Here is a 19169-nt window from a genome sequence, read left to right as displayed (position 1 = left end):
ACTTTTGAAAGTCGGCACTAATAGTGTCGAAACTAATGGCATAATTTCTTGTAGTGTGTTCTAAGAAAATGAGGGTTTAAACCAAATGTTCAAACTCATGCTATAGTTTTGATCAACCAAGCATGCATGAAACTTTTCAAACAACTTTTTACTTAATTTAAAAGTCTCTTGTTCGAATGATGTCTAAGTTTGTTGAATCCTCAGTTTTTTATAATTATTTATATATAATAGGTGATACTTAATTAACCTAAGTTTTTTCAAAATTTGCTGTCTCTCGGACACATTTTGTTAGGTGAATAAGTTGTGAAAAATATATATATACACACGAGTTAACAGTTAGCGGGCAGTTAATAACATGCCTTTTCACATGGAAATGAGTTGGTTTTCTATAAACTTTAAATATCCAGGATTGACATCATGTTATATGAACAAAATAGAGAGATTGACGGATATTGTTTTCCGGCCATCTAATGACCAGAATTCAACTGGACGGGGACGCACATTGTGGCAGAAGTATCAAAGGCTGATTACGATAACTGCACGAAGGTATCATCTGGCTCTGCCAGCCCATTTAAATTTACTCCTCCAACTGTCGGCTCTTACTACATCATCTGCACTGTGGACGACCACTGCGAACGAGGTCAAAAGTTTTCTTTCACCGTTAATGGATCGTCGGCTGAACCGCCCACCTCTGCCGCTTCATCTCTAACCCTCAGTGCCTTATTTGCAGTGATGTCGACCACTTTCATCTATCTTTTTCTTGGCTTATCTTTAAATTAATTAATGTCCCCAAACTATAACGGTTGTTGATTATTATTTATATGTCTTCTTGTTGCTTTAGTGCTTACGTACATATATGCATGTTACATGTACTCTATTATGTAATATGTTACAATAAAAACAATTTATTATTAGTACTGTTTATTGATTGCAAAAATATATATTGCAAATTTATTAAGACTATCATGTCATTGTTTAGAACTTCATAAGATTATGGAGTTTACCTGTATTGCAAAAATATTTTTGATTAATAAAATTAAGGGAAAAGTCTACATACCCTCTAAAACTATCATTCAATTAACAATATCCCTAAACTTGATTGCATCGATCGTTTTTAAATAAAGCGTCCATACAGGAAAATAGAATTTGATTCTATATATGTATGAGTTGAGGGACTTGGGCTAAGAGGAGACAATATTTTCTACAATTATTCCTGCCATAATTGCAAATTGGTGAACAGTTTTCAAGTTTACGAAATGGATTTGTAAGATTAAGACAATATCCGATCCCCGTACTCAGTTTTCAGCCAACCTGTACTCCAGCCAGCATTAAAAGCTGGGAATAACTTGATTTAAAGTGATCGGATTGCCAAGTGCCCTGTTGGAGAGCAGTCTACCACAAGATATTTCTTTTATTTTTGTAAAGACATTTATTATAAAAAAAAAATCCAAAGATAGTTTTTGAGCTAAAGAATCTGATAAAAATATATTCAGTGTTCAAATGTAACATGTCACATTTTAATAGATGTTATTTTTTAAGCGTTTCGATATCTAAAAATAACTTGCAATTTCATAATACGTGAGGGCAACCGCAGACAGCTTCACAAATATATATATCTATATATATCAACATGGGCTTGAGCAGGTGGTTGGTTGTTGTGGTAGTTATAGTGATGATGGGTACTGCAACTACTGCAACACTTTATGAGATTGGGGACAGTGCAGGCTGGGCTGTTCCACCGAAGAACGCCTGCTACGCCATCTGGGCTACCAAAAAGACATTCTTTCTTGGTGATTCTCTTGGTAATTAAGCTCTATCAACTCCATCAATTTCGGTCATGCATGCATGTAGTTCTGCTCAATCAAGCACAGTTTTATTTTATTTTCTTTTTCTTTTCCTTTCAAACAACTTCTTACAAAATTTAGTGTCTCAATTCTTGTATTTATAATAGGTAATTAAGACTTAGAGTAATGCTAGGTATCATCTTTTTTTTTTTTTTTGACATGTCCACACAAGGAAAGAGGGAGGGAAGATTCAAACTAGTGACCTTCGCTTTATTAAGCGTGGTCCACAGCCGATTGAGTTACCCCTTGGGGACTAGGTACCATCTTTTTATCCTCCTAAAATCTTCCTAAAACTGATATGACTTTTAAAATCACCATTAAGTTTTAGATAAATCATATTTGAATTTTGATTACCACATGTCAAAAATGCATTTAACTCTAAAAATTTTAACAAACAACCTAAAATAAAAAGTATATAATCAAATTTTTTTTTCACCTTTATGTCATATTAAAATATTGAAAAAAAAAAAAACACTCTGTAAAAAGTATTAACAAACGGAACATTTTTTTTTTTCTTCAATTTCCATGATGATTACAAAGGAAATTTGTGCTCCTCGGTTCCTCACATATATAGCTATATATACTGAAAGCAATCAACTTCAGTGATATCAAAGACCTTACTTTCATCAATCAATCGGCTAAGAGTCGCTCTAAAAACAAATTCACTTTCATGAGTTTGAACATTTGAATTGAAGTCTCGTTGTTCTCACAACATTTTGATAGATTTTGTATAATTAATTCCTAAAATCTAATGAATTTTGGTTAAATTTTATACCATAAATATTCTAGTTAATTTATTTATTTTTTACAACTTATTAACAAAACAAAACTCAAGTATGATTCATCTAAAATTTAATGGTGATTTTAAAAGTCACATCAGCTTTATGATGATTTTAGGAGGATAAAAAGATGGTACTTAACATTATTCTTAAACCATAGCTATTTCTGATATGAAATGGCACCTACAATGAAGTGGCCGGTTCATCTTTTCTTCGGCTAGTGTTTTCTCGATCAGTTCATAGAGCTTAATTTGGCAGTACTTTTTTGCAAAGATCTGACACATGAGACCATTCCATTTCATATTCCATATATCACAAATTGCACATGTAATATCTATTTTAGGACAAAACTCAAGGAATTATGAAATAATTTCTTTTATTTTATATATAGTAAACTATGTAATACTAAGAGCATTTATTTGTCCCACGTCTCTTTCCAAAAGATAATGCACACAACTATGAACTATATATATCTTATTTCAAATAAAATATGATATTGTAAAAAATAATTGAATAAAGTGAAGAAATTTGTGAGTCTAACTCATCTCATAAAACCGGTCCAATAAGAGAGAGTTGCTCATTCCTTATAAGATGTCCAAGATCTTGTCCACAGGCAATATGAGACTATTTCTCAACATAAAGAATGGTAGCAAAAGATTGAATTTTTTTTTTATTTTTTTTTCCAAACTTGGGAAGAACTCTAGCCTTTTCTTATTAATAGTTTTTTTTCTTTCTTTTTTTCTTTTTTTACTCTTTTTCATTCTTCTGGTGTTCAAATGGAATGGGACACAAGACGTTGTTGAAGTGACAGAAGACAAATACAATAACTGCAGTACCACTACTCCCATCGGTGCCATAAAAAAAACCAGCCCCGCAAATTTCACCCTCACTTCCAACGCTACCCGCTATTTCATCTGCACCGTTGATAACCACTGCAAACTTGGCCAGAAGGTGACCATCAGAATTGGAGAGGAGACGGCCTCTGCTTCATCTCTGAGAGTTGATGCCTTGTCTGCAGTTCTCTACGGTGCCATAGCCATCTCTTTCTTTACATTTTTCTGAACTTCTCTATACCATGCATGTGTGTTAATTAAAATATATGGAGAATAGAATAACTTATGTACGTGAATACTGTATTGCTGTTTGTTGTAATTTTGTACAAAAAGACCTATTTATGGTTGAATAAAGCCAATTAAAATAGGAAATGCAATTAGAGAATTAATGAAAAATATTGTAGAATAAATTCACTCTATACAAGGAAATAATCAACCTATATATAAAAGAGGGACATGATTTGGTGAACACATAACCCAATTGATCAACACATACAATAAGGACAAAGGCGGAGAGTATCTGCAAGAGATAGTGACACATAAAATGACAATTGATCTCAATGTGTTTAATACATTCATGAAAAACATCATTATGTATAATTTTAACTGTACTCCAATTGTCCCATAATATATGAAAGCTAGATGTTTGAGGAACACTCATATCCCGTAGAATCCAATGTAGTTAGAGTAGCTTAAAGGTGGTGTTAGCAATGACATGGTACTTAACTTTAGTTATATTGTTTCTTGCTACGCCAAGAGAAAAGGAAATCACCCACTAAAAAACATTAACCACGCACTAAAGAACCATAACATGTAAAACAAAAAGGAAGTTGTTCTTTCCCTTCATTGTTTTTATATTTAAAATATTCGTTGACAAGGGTACAACAGTGCTAACATTCTCGACATTATTATTTCTAAATTATTATCCTCGTACATACAATTAATGTTGATTGCTTTTCTCATTATAAAGTCAATTCACAGATTTTTATTTTCGCTGTAAAAAAAAAAAAAAAATCCAACAAAAGTTGCCTTGTACACGGAATGGACCATTTTTTCCCTTTGGAAAATCTCTGTTACGTGCTGCACTTGGACTCACATAAATAGACGACGTGGCTAAAAACTCCATAGAATAGCTGGAGAAAGAAAAAATCCAACAAAAGTTGCATTGGATTCACGGCATGGGATTCCAACGGCTGTCGTAACGTCATTTGCAGCATCCGCAACCATTGGTATAACGTACGTACGTACGTTGACATGGGACACCCCACAACATTAAAAACGATGAAACGACAAGATAATCAATTGTTTTATTGTAACATATTACAAAATACAGTACATGTATATGTGTAAAAGCACTAAAGCAGAAAGAAGATCACAGATATTATTTTCGTTGCTAGCTAGCTAGTAGAACAATGAGCTATACAGAAATAAATAATCAACTACATATTATTAATTAATAAATTTAGACTTAAAAGCCAAGGAATAGATAGATGACTGAGGTGGACAGCACTGCAAATAAGGCACCGACACTGAGAGATGAAGCGGAGGAGAACGTGGGTGATTCAGCAGGCGGTGATCCAACGGTTGGTGTTGAAACGACGGTGAAAGCCAACTTTTGACCTCGTGTGCAGTGGTCATCAACGGTGCAGATGAAGTAGTAAGAACCGGTTGATGGAGGAGTGAATATGACAGGGCTGCCTATATAAGATGATACCTTGGTGCAGCTGTCGTATTCATCCTTTGAGACTTCGGCCACAGTGTGCGTCCCCGTTGTCCAGTTGAAGGCTGGTGATCATCAATATAAAACAATATATTATGTCCATAAAAAAATTGATGTCAAAAAGGAAAAAAAGAAAAGAATATTTGTTGGAGTTGATAGCTTACAAAGTTTGTCGCCGAGAAAGAAAGTCTTGGTGGAAGCCCAGGTGGAGTAGAAGGAGGTGTTTGGGGGAACAGTCCAGCCGACGCTGTCGCCAACCTCGTAAACTGTTGCAGCAGTTGCACCCCTGAGTAATATTATAGCTGCTACCACAATGCCAAACCACCCGATCAAACCAGTGCGGCTGCCCATGTTGCTGTGTGGTGTTCTCGACAACTCCCTGATCTAAATCAAAAAAAGATACAGAGAAACGGTTTATTTGGATATGGATAGAAGAGAGCTGATATATATACATACTTGTGAAGTTGCGTATGGTTATTAACCTTTTACCAAAGATAGAAATTTAAAAAGAGAGAAGCTGCCGTATGGTTTGGCCCATTCAATTCTCCGTCTGGGCACCATTACGCGCTGCTGAAGAATTCAAAGTGACGAAGAGAATAGTTTGTATATTCAAACAAGCAAGTTCAAGTACCCGGCCACCATCTGCGGCTCTTAATTGAATATATATATTCTGGCCGACATATGTAGATCATTCAACGGCCCAACAATGGTGACCGGGTTAATTTTAATGATAATCGTGAAGGGTGGTCGATCGATCACGTGGCAAGCATCTAGCCCAGCCAGCTTAGTAAGATCAGCCTAACCTGAAAAGAACGGAGTTATGTCCTGGGCTGTCGCCCATTGTTTGAAATGGACTGGGCTGGATTATTGCTCCTCAAACAACATCTATTCAAAGTGACGAAGAGAATAGATTGTCAATGATGGGATTCAACATTGATTCCATCTATAAGGCTATAAACATACCAATTCTGAAACAAATGTGAACTCAAATAACATTGTGAGAACACTACTTTATCAATATGAAATCTACAATCATTTTGATTGGAATTAAAGAGATATGACATATCCGTCTGCGATAGGTTCAATGGGAATGAATTATTCTACGATAGGTTCAATGGGAATGAATTATATATTCTAAGTTTCGTGTTAGAGTATTTTAGTAAATTAAGAGTTACTAAAATGGGTAATGCTAAAGGGAACGTGCACGCCAGTGTTCCCTATATCATGACTCTACTAAAATAAGATAGGCTCATTGAAATATGATTTCAAGAGTTAAGATCGATCACAATAGAGAAATTAAACCCGAGAACTCAAGGATTAAGAAATAGTGAATAAAGTGATGAAAAATTTATAACCGACTTTAATTTCTTTATGGATATTTCATTGAGGTGTCAAATGCAATTATAAGAAATCAATAAAGCTGTTGATGAATCAAAATAAACACTAGTCATAGTAGAATAAATTATAATTAATGATAACAAAAAAGACATACAAGTCAAGAAATGACACGTATCCTAAACTCATTTTACCTGCATGGGCTAGATGATTGCCACGTGACGTGACCATCCTTCACGATTATCGATCATTAGAACCCGGTCACAATTGTTGGGCTGTTGAATCTGTTCTGGGCGAGAATATTCAAGTAAAAGCCGCCGCAGCTGCTGGCCGGGTTGAACCGAGTACGGAGTACCAATTATATATATATATTGTCTCTCTCTTTTTAAATTTCTATCTTTGGTAAAAGGTTCATAACCATACGCAACTTCACAATATGTATATATATTAATACAATCGCTCTCTTGTATCCATATCCAAATAAACCATTCCACTGCATCTCGCATAGACAGTTTTAGAGAAAAGTATATACATCTTTTTGATCTAGATACACAGCAATATGGGCAGCCGCACGGGTTTGATCGGGTGGTTTGGCATTGTGGTAGCTATAATATTACTCAGGGGTGCAACTGCTGCAACAGTTTACGAGGTTGGCGACAGCCTCGGCTGGACTGTTCCCCCAAACACCTCCTACTACTCCACCTGGGCTTCCACCAAGACTTTCTTTCTCGGCGACAAACTTTGTAAGCTATCAACTCCATCAAATATTCTTTTCTTTTTTTCCTTTTTGTCGTCATTTTTTTTATGGACATAATATATTGTTTTATATTGATGATCACCAGCATTCAACTGGACAACGGGGACGCACACTGTGGCGGAAGTCTCGAAGGATGAATACGACAACTGCACCAAGGTATCATCTTATATAGGCAGCCCTGTCATATTCACTCCTCCATCAACCGGTTCTTACTACTTCATCTGCACCGTTGATGACCACTGCACACGAGGTCAAAAGTTGGCTTTCACCGTCGTTTCAACACCAACCGTTGGATCACCGCCTGATGAATCACCCACGTCCTCCTCCGCTTCATCTCTCAGCGTCGGTGCCTTATTTGCAGTGCTGTCCACCTCAGTCATCTATATATTCCTTGGCTTTTAAGTCTAAATTTATTAATTAATATGTAGTTGATTATTTGTTTGTCTGTCTAGCTCATTGTTTTCTATATGTGTGTGTAATCTATTTAATTTGTAATGTGATACAATAAAACAATTGGTTACTATTTATCGTTATTGGAGTCAAAACGACCGCGTCTCAATTTTTTTTTTTTTTTAGTTGATCAACTAATCGTCAATTTCCCAAAATCATATAATTTCATGGATTATAAGTTTTCGGACACTAAATTAGTGCTTATACGAGTCGACAGTGTGGTGTACGTTGGAGCCAAGAACTAAGACATAATATTAAAATAAATAAAATGGTTTTTTCTTGGCAATCTAATCTGTTGGGAGACAATTAAAAAGATGATTCAATATATTTTAGAAACAATTTTTTTCTCCTCACAGTTAAATAATGGATTTTATTGTAAATTGCACCTTTAAACTATATACTCATTAGAGGGAAAAACATTATTCTTGAAATAATGAATAATTACTCACTGGGACAATCATAGAGGACCTATGCTGAATTAGCTTATAACTCTTCAATTGGATAACGATACTTTTTTAAATAAATATTAAAATATATACAACATTCGGCCAATTGTTCTTTACATTTCAGAATTTTCCTAGAATTACATTCAAGATAAGTAGAGTACAAATGCTTTAATTTTGTGATATTTAAAAGTAATTGAAGAAAGACACGATAATAGTGGAGAGAACCACAGTCATGAAGGCACCAACGGTAAAAGATGAAGCAGAGCTAGAAGGTGCAATCGTCAAAACAGTAATACCGAATTTCTGGCCACGTTTATAGTGGTGACATCTAGGGAGAATAGTAAGAACCGTAGGTTTCCAATGGTATGATTACTGGAGTCAAAGCAAAAACTGTTCCAGCTGCCTCTTTTGTGCAGTTAAAACCCAATTTGTTTTTAGCGACATTTTCTTCCAAGTAGTAAAGCTTTTATATATTTTTTTGAGAACGGTTAGACATTTGAAATGTCCCGGTCCTAACCCTAGTTAAGGGACATAGTAATTTGGACCCTAAGGTTAGTTGGGATTGAGTTGAGCTCAAGCAAGATGGGTTTTGAACCCGAGAGGACCTTCAGGCCAATTCTAGCATGGAGGATCGATCCTTAGCCCTAGATGATCGACCCTCTTGTGACCAAATGCAATTTTAGGGTATTCTGAAGCTCTAGTGCAACCATGAAGTCTTTATATTACAGGTCCATCGGGATAATGCTAACCTTACCAAGAACTAAGAATAGGTAATATCTCGAGTAAACTATATTGTTAAGAATATTATGTTAGGGTTATTTACTTGTTATTTACTTCTTTAAGTATTATTAGTCTATTAGGTTTACCTTTCCTTAGTCTATTAGGTTACTTGCCTCTCTATAAATAGAGGCCTCTGTATTCATTATTAACACAATTATAATAGAAGAGATGTAGTCCTATATGCTTCCGCTCTCTCTCTCTTCTCTCTCTTTCTTCCGTTTCTAATATATTATCCAATATATTTAACATGGTATCAGAGCCATCTTTCTGTGGCCTCCAACAAACGTCTTTGACGTTTTTCGGCACCGCCAGTGTTATCCGGCGCATCCATCCCTCTGTCCCTCACGGTTCTCTATCTTCTCTTCGAAGTTTTTAGCAGATCACTATACCGCTTGAAAGCTCGAAAGCCAACCGTCACAGAGCTACCTCACTCAGTCCCATCGGAGCCCTCACGCGCCGCCCAAAGGTTCGGCAATTCCGCCACTACCGTTCCGCCACTGGCCACCACGGTGGTCCAATTGCTTCTCTCAGGCCACCGATCGATAGATCTGCTCCCCGTGATTCCAGAACTGCAACCAAAATCTAGATCCAGTATTTCACACGCTCTCACGCGCCACTTATATCTTTGCACGTGAGATCCACGCGCCGCCTCCAGTCACGCGTGTCCACATGCGCCAAAAGCTCCAACGGCCTCGTCAGCCTTGAGTGCCACGTCATCATTGCCACGTCATCCCTGAGTGCCACATCAGCTTACCTGCCACATCATCAGCCACTGCAATGTCAACGCATCTGCCACGTCAGCACCTTGACAGGGTTGATTGTTACATCGTTGACCATTGACGTTGACTTTGACCACTGAAAAAGTTGACCATACGTTTTCTACTCAATTTTTCGTCCTGATTTCAAATTTGTGGTCTATTTTTGCTTTTGGCATCTCTATATGGCAGAAAACAAGATTCTTTTCTAAATTCAGGCAATTGTTTTATGTGGTTCAAGTTGGTTCATGCATTGTTCAAATTGGTTCTATAGCCTTTATCTTTGGCCCAGTTCAATCCGGTTCATTCTTCTTGCGATAGGCACTCTCAGGTCAGACCAATCTTTCCTCAGGTCCATGGGTTTTTGGGCCAAAGAAGCCCTTTCAACCGGCCCACTTATGCCTTGTCAAATGCCGCCATCACCGGTCACTGCAGCCTCTCCTAGGTCATTGATCCATTACTAATGAGAATTTTTTGGGTCAGACCTTTCAACGGTCCAAGGGTTTCAGGCATGATTAGCCTCTTCAACCGACCATTTTTCTCCCTACTTAGCTCAGCCAGCCAGGCGAGACGGTCTACTAGTTAGATGGGTCAGACTTTAGTTCAGCCGACAAGGCGAGACGGTCCAAGAGTTTTAGGCATGATTAGCCTCTTCAACCGGCCCTGCTTATCTCAGCCAACCAAGCGAGACGATCTACTAGTTAGAATTTTTGGGTCAGACTTTAGTTCAACCGACCAGGCGAGACGGTCCAAGGGTTTCAGGCATGATTAGCCTCTTCAACTGGCCTTGCTTATCTAAGCCGACCAGGTGAGACGGTCTACTGGTTAGAATTTTTGGGCAGCCGACCAAGCGAGACAGTCCAAGGGTTATGGGCCAGACAAGCCCGTTTTAACCGTCCCTACTTTCTTTCCGCTCAACCAGATGAGGCCAGCTTCTTCATTACTAGTATATGGTTTTCAAGTCAAATTGCCACCAAGTGAAACAAGCTCCAGCTTAAATGCATAGCTAAATTCAGGCAGAATCCACCGGTCTCTAGCAACTTTTATGGCGTCACTCCGGCAACTCTTTCGGCACAAGTAGCTTTTTTGGCAAATTCATTTTTCTTAACGTAGCAACTTTTGTGGCATTACTTCGACAACTCTTTTGGCACAAGCAGCTTTTTCGGCGACTTACAATTTTTCTTTCCCTTTTCTTTTACCCAAACTCAAGTTTACACATTGAGTTTGAGGGGGGATGTTAAGAATATTATGTTAGGGTTATTTACTTCTTTAAGTATTATTAGTCTATTAGGTTTACCTTTCCTTAGTCTACTAGGTTTACCTTTCCTTAGTCTATTCTGTTACTTGCCTCTCTATAAATAGAGGCCTCTGTATTCATTATTAACACAATTATAATAGAAGAGATGTAGTCCTATATGCTTCCGCTCTCTCTCTCTTCTTTCTCTTTCTTCTGCTTCTAATATATTATCCAATATATTTAACACATATGAAGTTGAACTATGACATGATTCTCATATTACAACATCTACTATATGTATATTGCATTCATAATTAAATTGATAAATTATGACTCGTATTAATGTTACATGTCATTTATAAACAACTAAGATTACCATATAATGGCTTATACGCCATGTGTTATTTATACTCACCAAGTCGTCAGACTTACTCTTTTATATATATATATAGTTTAGCAGAAGATAGATCCTGAAAACCATCCGGTTGTTGTGAGGGATTTGATCCGGATCATTTTTTAGGATTTCGACCCCGTGTGGCTCAAGTTCATAAAGGACGCCAATGGAGCTACCCGCCAAGATATGATAGATATTATCGATCTTTATGTTGTATCTTGCTAAATGTACGCTTTAATTATGCTTTCAGAACAATAAATGTGGTATGTAACATATTTTAATGATTATTCTTTGACCGTTGCATTTGGGAGCTAATCTATGTTATAATGCTTTAAGCTCACTCATGTTATTTATTGTGATTGTGAGTTTAAATTATAGTCATCTCTGTCCATTAGTAAAAAGTCTTCTGCTGCAGACTCTCTTAAGAGATAATGAGATCCTTGAGTTTTGTTCTTCGTGGAATAAGATCAATTGAAAGGCGAACCATTGAGCTAATTACCACTTAATTGATTTCATTGGGGCGTTAAATATTGTGTTTAAGAAAAGTAATAAAAGAGCTAAGATGATAGCTCTCAACAAAGTTGGTGATTACAGCGGGGGATTATGGCAAGCTAGTGGACTAAAAATTGTAGTCGAAAGGTCTTTTAATAAATGACTAAGTTAGGAGCAAAATGACTCCAACCAAACAGGTAAACTTTATATGGTGGGGAGGTCAAAAAGTCGCTAAGATGGGCTGAGAAGAGCCTTGATATGAGAGGAGTGAAAGAAGATAAAATCTAAGACTCAAACCAAAAGGACAATTACGATGCATATTCATTCATTCACTATTAATTGTTATTGCTTTAATAAATCGACAATTTTTTTAGGGTAAAGTCCATTTAACCCCTTCAAATTACCACCCCAGTGATAATCTTTCCCCAAAACTATCAATTGTAACAATTGACCTCCCAAACTATCAAAACAATGACAATATATCCCCAATTTTAACAAAATGACGAAATTGCCTTTACTAAAATAAAAACAAAAATACTAAATTTTTATTTTTTATTTTTCAAAATTTTAACGGTATTTTTGTCTTATTGAAAATTCTATAGGGGTAATTTCGTTATGTTGTTAGCATTGAGGGTTACATTGTCATTGTTTTGGTGGTTTTTATGGTAAATAGTCGTAATTGATAGTTTAGGAAATAGATTGTCATTGGAGTAGTAGTTTGAAGGAGTTAAGTGGACTTTATCCATTCTTTTATATTATTGAATCAATTGACTTATTTGTTTGCCTGTGTGATTGTGGTAACCTTACAATTACATAGATATTGTTGTAGTACTTACAGGTTTGGATGATTTGGGTAATCTAAAGGGTGCGCTTAGATGTCTTTTCTTGAGGTGATCAAGGATCTCAAGCTTGTGAAGTTTTGACTTGAGTTAAGTCAGTCAGTTAGATTTTTATTAATGGCTTGTTTGGCATGTTTTAGTACTTTTGAATAAACAATAATGTTTTAATTGTAAATAATTTATATAATGAATTAGAAGCTTTGGTATATTCTTTTGAAGTTTATGCTGTCTTTTAGAAGCACAAATTTAGTATTGTTTTTTCCGTTGCAAGATTTATATCTCTGATGTTGTAACGTCACGTGGAAACTGGAGATTTTTGCTTACGGTTTTGCTGGTTCTAATATCGGGGTATCACAAAATGTTTGAAAGCATGCTAGGGTTTATCTGTTGTCTTAGTTGTGGTGTTTAAACTGTGTACAATCGGGCCTTTGACTCATAATATTGGATCTACTTTTATAAACACCATGGTTGAACATTATTTGACCGCAACTAGACATCTCGATCTATGGCTCCTTGTGTAACACTTTCATTTGAACTAGCTTTGACCGAGATAATAACTATGGCCCTTTGAGGTATTTTGTAAAACTCAGTTATTCAACCTTGTTCGAACTTTTTTCGACCACCCTTGCTAACAAGCCTCTCGGGAGCTTGAATTTTAACATAATTAAATTCCTCATTCGACTGTCCTTTAACCACTATTGCGACTAAGCCTCTCGGAAACTTAGATCTTTTAGATGCACCAAGATTGCACTCGAACTCCTTTGACCGGTAGTCTCTGATCTTTAGTTTTCACCACAATTTGGAGTACTCCAAATCAAGAACCAACGTGACACCCTTAATTAGACTCATAATCAAACTAGTTTTGACAATGAATTTGAGTCAAACTAATTTATTTTCGATGCTAATTCAGTTGCAATTCGATCTAGACTCAACCCTAAACCTAATGTTTCCACTGAATTTGCCAGCTAAAAGACCTAGCAGCGTTGAATCAAAATCGGTGCAAATTGGAATTTTCTGTCACCCCTGTCAGTGTTCGCAATATCAAGGGCAACTTAGTACTATGGCATAAAGCTGAATTCAGTCTTCACCTTCTCTAAGTATACCTTCTTTTTTCTTTCTTTCTTTCTTTCGATAGGTCTAATAAAATTATTACTCTATATCACCATTATCAATTTCATCCACATCAATTCAAAACATTTCGTATTGATGGGGCAATTGGGTAATCATTCTCATATTTATTTTCTATTGGGTACAATTTTCTTATATTACTTTTAACTTTTTCTAAGGACTTTAGAGGTTACTTTCTTCAAAATAAAGCCTTATTTGATTTTCTACACATTAGATCTCTTAGTAATTAGCTCATTAGAAAGAAAAATAATAATAATAATAAAAATTGACAACACACCTCTGGCTAGCTATTGTATTATTATATAACAATACAAACAAAAAAAAAAAAAAAAGGGAAGAAGAAGGTATAATTGTTAATCTACTTTTTTTTTTTTTTTTTTTTTTTTTTTTTTTTAGTGTTATGAAATGTTATAAATGTAAAAAAGAATTCGAAGTATTTTATGTTTGGAGTTATTTACTAATATATATCTAATATCTTTATTTTGAGAACGAAGAAAAAAAAAATCTCTTTTTTCGTAATTTTTCATCTTGTGCAGATCATTTATGTCATTTTAAGTCACGAAATGGAGACACGGTAACCCCGATGATAAATTGGCAGGAACATAACAAAAGTTAAAAGATAGGGGATCATGGAAATTAAATATGGTGGTAAATTGAGAGAAATATGTGAAAATTGGACTGCAAAATATATGCATCGTGGTCCCATTAAGATTTGGCAATCCACAAAATTCTATCATGCAAGGTATATATATATATATACACCAACATACTGATGGAGGGAATTCTTATTGACGGAGTTAAGATATTGGTGGAGCTTTTGTTTTTTTAGGTATGTCATTCGGACCCTTCGAAGCCAAGTAGAAAACAGGTCAACCTAGAAAAAAGATCTACTGATGGAAGCAACTTCAACTCTTCAAGGATAACAAATTAGAGAACTCTGACGTCAAAATTCCTTGAAAATCTTCTCTCTTTAAAGCCCAAAGAGTTTCACTTGTCACAGCACGAATCGGTAATCCAATTTTTTTTTTTCCTTTTTCGTGTAACACGAAGAATTGCTTTTTAAAACAAATTGAATAACTAATTAAAATTAGAAAGAAAACACCGAATAGTGAACAATCAAGTAGTTGAGTTCATTAAAAAAATCAAAAAAGAAAATCACTCTCGTCCAATACCAACTCTCAAATCCTCGGTTTTGGGTAGAAAAAGAAAACAAATCTCGTCGGTTTTGGGTAGAAAAAGAAAACAGAGAAAATAATGCAGAAAATAATCAACATTTGAGCAGATATGTGGTTGGTAGAGGTTCAATCCTGGCTCCTTCACCAAGATCCTCAGCCCTGGTAGCTACTACAGCCAATGGAGCTCTGGTTTTGAGCATGGTGAGAAAATAGAGAGAGAATACGGTTTGGGTAGAAGAAAAAAAATAAAGAAACAAGAAAGAATGTTAACGGAATTTTTTGACGGCTCTTTTTATTTTATTTCACGTTAGCCTTTTGGGGTTAAAAACCCGACTTGAAATCACCGCCTTCCAACCTTACTATGCGGTAGTTTGGTCAACCGTAGGTAAGCATGTCCCTATTCTCTATATATCCTGGATCTATTTTATTGTGTTGCATTTAACAATTAATGTACATGATATCACATCATTTAAAAATTTCAAATGAAGTAGCACTATATTTATTGTGATCCTCTCAATTTCAAGTGAAATGGAGATGAATCATTTTATTGTCCAAATTAGATTTTATACTAGCTAATGGTGCACTATTAGCGTCCACTTTGATAGTAGAGCACTAGCGTCAACTTTAGCTTTCGTCCACTCTAGCATTAGCGGCCAAAATACAAGACTTTTAGCGTCGACATAGTAGACGCTAAAAAGTCATCATTAGTGTCCACTTTTGAGTTGACGTTAATGATCAAACAAATGATCATCAGCGTCGGACCATTAGCGTCTACCCCATTAGCATCCAACAGTCGACACGGTTGATCAATAGCGTCGACTTTGGGACTTTTAGTGTCCAAACAAAGTCGTCCCTAAAGGCCAAATTTCTTGTAGTGTATATTACCACATCATTTAAAAAATTTAAATGATATGATACCATATACATGCACCATTAGATATTCACCATGTAATAATATATACAATACCATTAAGTTTTGTAAAATCTAATTTTGATCACGAAATAGATGTTTCCATTATTGCATCCTTGTCTCTATTACAAACTTTAGATTTTGAACCTTAGCCACCTCTATAAGCAACATACGATGTGCAAACACTTGTATTAAATAGTTGGACAAAAGCTAAAATGACATTTAGTACTCCCTAATGCACTGGGAGATTGCTAAATTTCTACCTTCGTAGATGGTCACCCCCATCGTTCGGTGGAGGACTTGGAGGCGGCTTTGCCGCAGCTCGATCTAGTTCAAAGATTGTTCGTTGTTTCACAAAGACAGCTTTGGACAATTCTTTCCCATCTCTTGCTGCATAAGCCAACTCCGGCATCTTCTCACCTAAGTGTTGCACCAAAGTAATTCTATACCACGAAATATTCATAGAAGAGAAAAATAAATAAATAAAAGAAACTAGCAATTGGCCTTAAAATTAAGATGATAACACACAGTTCAATTAATTGGAAGTAGACACATGAAATAGGCGGCGGGTGACGGGTTCATTAGTGTTGATCGGGAAGGAAGTGATTCCGTTTGGCCCTGCGATTTTGTGGTTAAAAAGTGTATTTTTAAACAAAATCGCAAGAAGGGTGTGTACTCTTACCAGCGGCAGACGTGTTCCATGCAAGATGTAGGATAATAAATACCAGAAAACCAAGCAAGAGGTGTCGCTTCATCTCAGGCCTCATGTTGCTGCTATATGGGGAAAGCTGTGAATAATGCAATAATATATACTAGTTTGTTCAACTTTGTGCAGCATATATACTGCAGCCTTCCCGTCGCCTAGTCTTTCACGGTACCGGCCGGTCAAATTTGGAGGGCTTGATGGTCCTTTTCAGTGACTTCTTTGACACAATTTTTATTTTTATTTTTATTTTTATTTTTTTTCACTTGTTCGCACAAAACGGGGAGATGAGATTCAAACTAATGACCACCTCTTTATAAAGCATAGTCTCAGCTGATTGAGTTACCTCTTGGACTTAACACATATAATTAAGATGATAAACATAGTTCAATTGAATTTTTTTTTTTTTTTTTTTTACTTGTTCGCAATAAACGGGGAGAAAAGATTCAAACTAGTGATCACCTCTTTATGAAATATAGTTCACAGCTGATTGAGTTACCCCTTGCGACTTGACACATATAATTAAGATGATAAACACAGTTCAATTGATTTTTTTTCTTCCTTTTTTTACAAACATATATATATAAGTCCCTTGCATGTGTTGCTGGTCCTTGAAGACCAGATGTTTTGTCTTTGGTGTGGATATCCTATACCTAAAGATGAACTGGATCATACAATTCAAGACTTACCAACTTGGTCTTTAATGGAGACTCAAGGATGAGAACGGAATATATATGTGTTGCTGGTCCTTGAAGACCAGATGTTTTTTCTTTGGTGTGGAATTCCTATACCTAAAGATTAACGGGTCATACACTTCAAGACTTACCAACTTGGTCTTTAATGGAGACTTAAGGATGAGGACGGAATATATATATATATATATATATATAGGGAATTCACCGGGGGGAATGTTTCGATACTGGATCCTCTTCCTATGCTAAAGTTAGTTCCTTTCTATTCTTTTGTAAACATTGGGGAGCAAACAAACTTGAAAATGACTTTCTCCAATTTGCATTTTTTTTTTTTTTTAATTATAAGGACATAGTTGAAATAAATTTTATTCAAAAAATATGTGCTTCTCACATGCTATTTAAAAAAAAAAAAAAAAAACATGTATTTTTACATGAAAAATGACACATGTCATTTTTATAGAATATATTTGAGAAATTTTCTCTAACCTATTCTATAAAAATGACATGTGTCACTTTTGATCATTTAAATCAATCAAGGTGTTATTTCTTTTCAATTTAAGACCATCCCTCATTTTCTTCCTTTCCTTTTACTGAGCCAAGTTGAAAAATCATCTAAATTAAGTTCCAACTACAAAAATCATACCACAAGAGTTTTTATTTCAAACTTCATTTAATATGTCAAGTCGAATAATCTAATAGAAATCTAATAATAATTAAAGTGTACGTGCCCATATATGTCACACACTATTTAATTAGATACAAATTAAATTAACATAAGTTTCACTAATTAATTAAATTCATGTGCCAAACTATACCCATGTTGTGCCATTCATACTTGGGACATTTTACACTTAACTATTGCCATGTTCTAATTACATGAAATATGTTAAGACTGAAAATTTGAAATTACCAGTATTTTATTGTCTAAAGACTAAATTTGTTAGCAATTTGGATAATAATTATGAGAGATTTTATGTGGAACTCGTTCGAATAAATGTGCACAATCATCTATCCGAACAGACGAGTCTCTCATAATTACCATCCAAATTGCTAGCCGAAAATCTCAATTTGTTAAAAAGGTCCATGTAAAAGCAATTGCTCCTACCACTCCACCTGGGCTTCCAGCAATACATTCTTTCCCGGCGACAAACTTTGTATGCTATCGATCGACTCCATCAAATGGTCATTTCTTTTTACCTTTTTGGCATCATTTTTATGAACAAAGGATTATCTATCTATTTCGTGGCTTTTAAGTCTAAATTTATTAATCAATGTCCGCAAAATTATAACAATATATATTTGATTATTCTATTTAATTTGTAATATGATACAATATTATTAAAACAATTGTTTACTATTGTTTACTATTTGTCGTTGGAGTCAAAACGTCCACGTCTCAATTTTTTTATTTGATTTTATAGTTGATCAACTAATCCTCAATTGCCCAAAATCATATAATTTCATGGATTATAGAAGTTTTCGGACAGTATGATCCAGATCCTCTGGAATTCGTAGGGGAATTCTTGTTTTTGAAATTTTAGATCTAGACCATCCATTTTCATCCAAGGGCCATTATCCTGTCACGTGTCTCATTACTAATAAAATAATAATAAATTTTTAATGATATTAATAAGAGATATGCGATAGTGCAATAAAAAGACCATTTTTATTATTTTATTAATAGTGAAACACGTGTCAGGATAATAGCTATTGGATCAAAATGAATAGCTTGAATCTGAAATTTAAAAAACTAGCTAGAATTTTCTTAAAAATTTCAGGAGATCCGAATCCGTAAATTAGTACTTATACAAGTCCGATAATGAGGTGTTGGAGCCAAGAACTAAGACATAATATTAAAATAAATAAAATGATTTTTTTCTCGGCAATGTAATCTGTTGGG

At 35.3% G+C, this 19169-nt stretch overlaps 3 protein-coding genes across 3 annotated transcripts; 2 read left to right on the top strand and 1 right to left on the bottom strand.

Moving 5' to 3' along the window:
* The first annotated feature begins 1630 nt into the window (after window positions 1-1630).
* On the top strand, window positions 1631-3685 carry LOC132165143 (umecyanin-like). The gene is made up of 2 exons (XM_059575638.1): window positions 1631-1802; window positions 3417-3685. The coding sequence occupies exons 1-2, from the start codon at window positions 1631-1633 to the stop codon at window positions 3683-3685; spliced, it is 441 nt and encodes a 146-aa protein (XP_059431621.1).
* A 1239-nt stretch (window positions 3686-4924) lies between these two features.
* Window positions 4925-5717, bottom strand: LOC132165142 (umecyanin-like). The gene is made up of 3 exons (XM_059575637.1): window positions 5659-5717; window positions 5341-5560; window positions 4925-5241 (listed from the first exon to the last, which is right to left on the bottom strand). The coding sequence occupies exons 2-3, from the start codon at window positions 5525-5527 to the stop codon at window positions 4925-4927; spliced, it is 504 nt and encodes a 167-aa protein (XP_059431620.1). The 5' UTR covers window positions 5528-5560; window positions 5659-5717.
* A 1253-nt stretch (window positions 5718-6970) lies between these two features.
* On the top strand, window positions 6971-7670 carry LOC132165141 (umecyanin-like). Its single transcript, XM_059575636.1, has 2 exons — window positions 6971-7254; window positions 7354-7670. Exons 1-2 carry the CDS (start codon window positions 7071-7073, stop codon window positions 7668-7670), a joined length of 501 nt encoding a protein of 166 aa, XP_059431619.1. The 5' UTR covers window positions 6971-7070.
* The last annotated feature ends 11499 nt before the right edge of the window (window positions 7671-19169 follow it).

This window comes from Corylus avellana, chromosome ca11, assembly GCF_901000735.1.
Source record: "Corylus avellana chromosome ca11, CavTom2PMs-1.0".
Classification (NCBI taxonomy): domain Eukaryota; kingdom Viridiplantae; phylum Streptophyta; class Magnoliopsida; order Fagales; family Betulaceae; genus Corylus; species Corylus avellana.
Note: the sequence above shows the minus strand (reverse complement) of the source record. Positions and strands in the feature narration are given on the sequence as shown.

What these genes read in the sequence shown, in the direction of transcription:
- LOC132165143 (XM_059575638.1), top strand. Translation starts at nt 1,631, where the DNA reads ATGGGCTTGAGCAGGTGGTTGGTTGTTGTGGTAGTTATAGTGATGATG. An exon ending in CTTTCTTGGTGATTCTCTTG is followed by an intron (nt 1,803 to 3,416) that starts GTAATTAAGCTC and finishes ATGGGACACAAG; the next exon opens with ACGTTGTTGAAGTGACAGAA.
- LOC132165141 (XM_059575636.1), top strand. Translation starts at nt 7,071, where the DNA reads ATGGGCAGCCGCACGGGTTTGATCGGGTGGTTTGGCATTGTGGTAGCT. An exon ending in CTTTCTCGGCGACAAACTTT is followed by an intron (nt 7,255 to 7,353) that starts GTAAGCTATCAA and finishes GATGATCACCAG; the next exon opens with CATTCAACTGGACAACGGGG.
- LOC132165142 (XM_059575637.1), bottom strand. Translation starts at nt 5,527, where the DNA reads ATGGGCAGCCGCACTGGTTTGATCGGGTGGTTTGGCATTGTGGTAGCA. An exon ending in CTTTCTCGGCGACAAACTTT is followed by an intron (nt 5,242 to 5,340) that starts GTAAGCTATCAA and finishes GATGATCACCAG; the next exon opens with CCTTCAACTGGACAACGGGG.